This window comes from Lissotriton vulgaris, chromosome 9 (genome assembly GCF_964263255.1).
Source record: "Lissotriton vulgaris chromosome 9, aLisVul1.2, whole genome shotgun sequence".
Lineage (NCBI taxonomy): Eukaryota > Metazoa > Chordata > Amphibia > Caudata > Salamandridae > Lissotriton > Lissotriton vulgaris.
Window position 1 is genome coordinate 1,050,853,217 of NC_141697.1, and position 2,023 is coordinate 1,050,855,239.

A 2,023-nucleotide genomic window follows, 5' to 3' on the forward strand; every position below is an offset into this window, starting at 1 on the left:
TTGTTTCCAGCTACAGGGATATCAAATGGACATGGTATATTTTAGCATATTCTGAGCGTAAAAATGCTCAGAAAATTGGAAAGGAAGGTGAATTTATATTTGAAGAATGTATGAAAATCACAAAAGGTTTTCAGCTAAGTCTAGGGGTCAACTCAAGCCTTTGGGAGAAAGTTAGTCCTCAAATTGTACGTATTACCTAAAAAAAATTCTATCTTTCAGAATATTTCTTTGTCACTCCATAGGAGGAACTTAGATGTGTTAAAGGCCCACAGGCATCAATGTTAGAAATTGCGATTTCTTATTTGCGATTTTTAAGGAATCGCAAATAAGGAGTTGCAATTGGCTATTCATGATTATTTTTGCATTTTTTTGCGATTTGCATAGACATGTCTGATCTCATTACCCCTTCTGAAGGTAAGTCTTAATATAAGATGTAAGAAAAGTAAACTTAATGAAACACTTGTGGCCTTTGCCAAAGTGAACATAGGGAAAGCTTGTTTTTCAAAACACCATTTACTCATTACATTAGATTATCTGAAGTTGCCTGCTCCAGAGTAGCAATCTATTCATGCTTTAAGCAATGCATCTTGGAAAATGTAGTTTTTATCATTAAGTAGTAGGGTAAAAGTCATATTTGTAACTTTGACTGAGACACCGAGTAAATTTAATGTAAATGAAACCATGTCAAGGAAACAAGTAGTCATAATGTAACTTTGTGTTTATTTTCACATTTACAAAGCAATTTCTAAAGTAAAAATATCTTTGCACTTTTTCAAACAGAATTGCTTCAAGAATTAATTGAGCAAGATTTGCGGGATTTCAGTACCCTAGAAATCCATGTAAATGAAGAGGGTAATAATCCAAGTACTTCCACTGCTAATCTGCCAGCGAATGAAAGGCAAAGAGTACGCCAGTTACTGCAAACTGACTCAGAGGAGGGTAACAGTCAAACTAATCCAGTGACAAGACCTGAACCAACACCAACAGTCACCAATGCAAGGCCTAGTAGGCGAAGGAGGCAAAGTCAATTTTATAGACAGCGTTCTAGAACATCAAACTTGACCACATTTGAAGAGGGATCCAGCACTGGCAGTGTTGTTGAGGACAAAATATTGAAGATACAGCGCCTGCAAGGCAAAGATGTTAGAATTATTAAAGGCAAAATAGCACATATGTCTAAACAACTAGGTGGCATTCACAGCACTATGAATAGGATGGTTGAGGCTTTGAAAAATGGCCATGAGGCAACTGCTGAGAAACTTGACAGGATTGCTAAGTCATTAGAATCAATGTGCACTGTAATGAAAATGCAACATAAGGAAAGTTTGAATAGGCACCTGAGGCTAATGACCAGCTTACATGGTCAGAACAGACAGTTGTCACGTATTTCTAATTGTGCAGCAAAAATCTGCAAACAAAATGTTGTCATGCAGGAAAAATTAAATGATGTTTTTGTTGAAATTTCAAGGGGAATGGTGAGAGGGAATGAATTAGTACATGCTTCAAACAGTAGTGACCCACCAGGGATTACTTTTTCTAATTTTAACAGTGTTGTGGGTCCTCAAAGTGTAGACCCACCTGAGTGTGCCATTGCTGGGACAAGACGTAGTAATAGAAATCTGAAAGAAGAGTGCCTAATGGTTTTGGAGAAAGATAAAAATGCTGGGAAGGCTTTAGGTGTGCGCGGGCGTAAAAAATAACATGATATCAATGTTTTTCCCATGCATGACTATTTGAAGAATGTTGCATTTACCAGAAGTTTCATATTTACAAGAATTTCTTCCTTTCAAACATATCATTATTTGATTTAGTTAATTGCTGAAAAAGCTATTTTGAAAGCACATCATCTTATGTTTGTTGAAAGACATTTACATTATTATGGCAAAAACACAAATAAAGCCTTTTACCTTTTTCAAAAATAATTCTGTGTAATCTCAGCTCTTCTTCTCCTTCCTTCTGCTGCTTCTGGTCCATGTTGTCTGGCTGGGGGTTGCTGTGGTTGATTGTCATTTGGCGGTAAGAC

General features: G+C 36.5%; 1 protein-coding gene across 1 annotated transcript; it reads left to right on the forward strand.

Moving 5' to 3' along the window:
* Positions 1-380: 380 nt before the first annotated feature.
* On the forward strand, positions 381-1,700 carry LOC147692782 (uncharacterized). Its single transcript, XM_086936831.1, has 2 exons — positions 381-414; positions 781-1,700. Exons 1-2 carry the CDS (start codon positions 387-389, stop codon positions 1,698-1,700), a joined length of 948 nt encoding a protein of 315 aa, XP_086792957.1. The 5' UTR covers positions 381-386.
* The last annotated feature ends 323 nt before the right edge of the window (positions 1,701-2,023 follow it).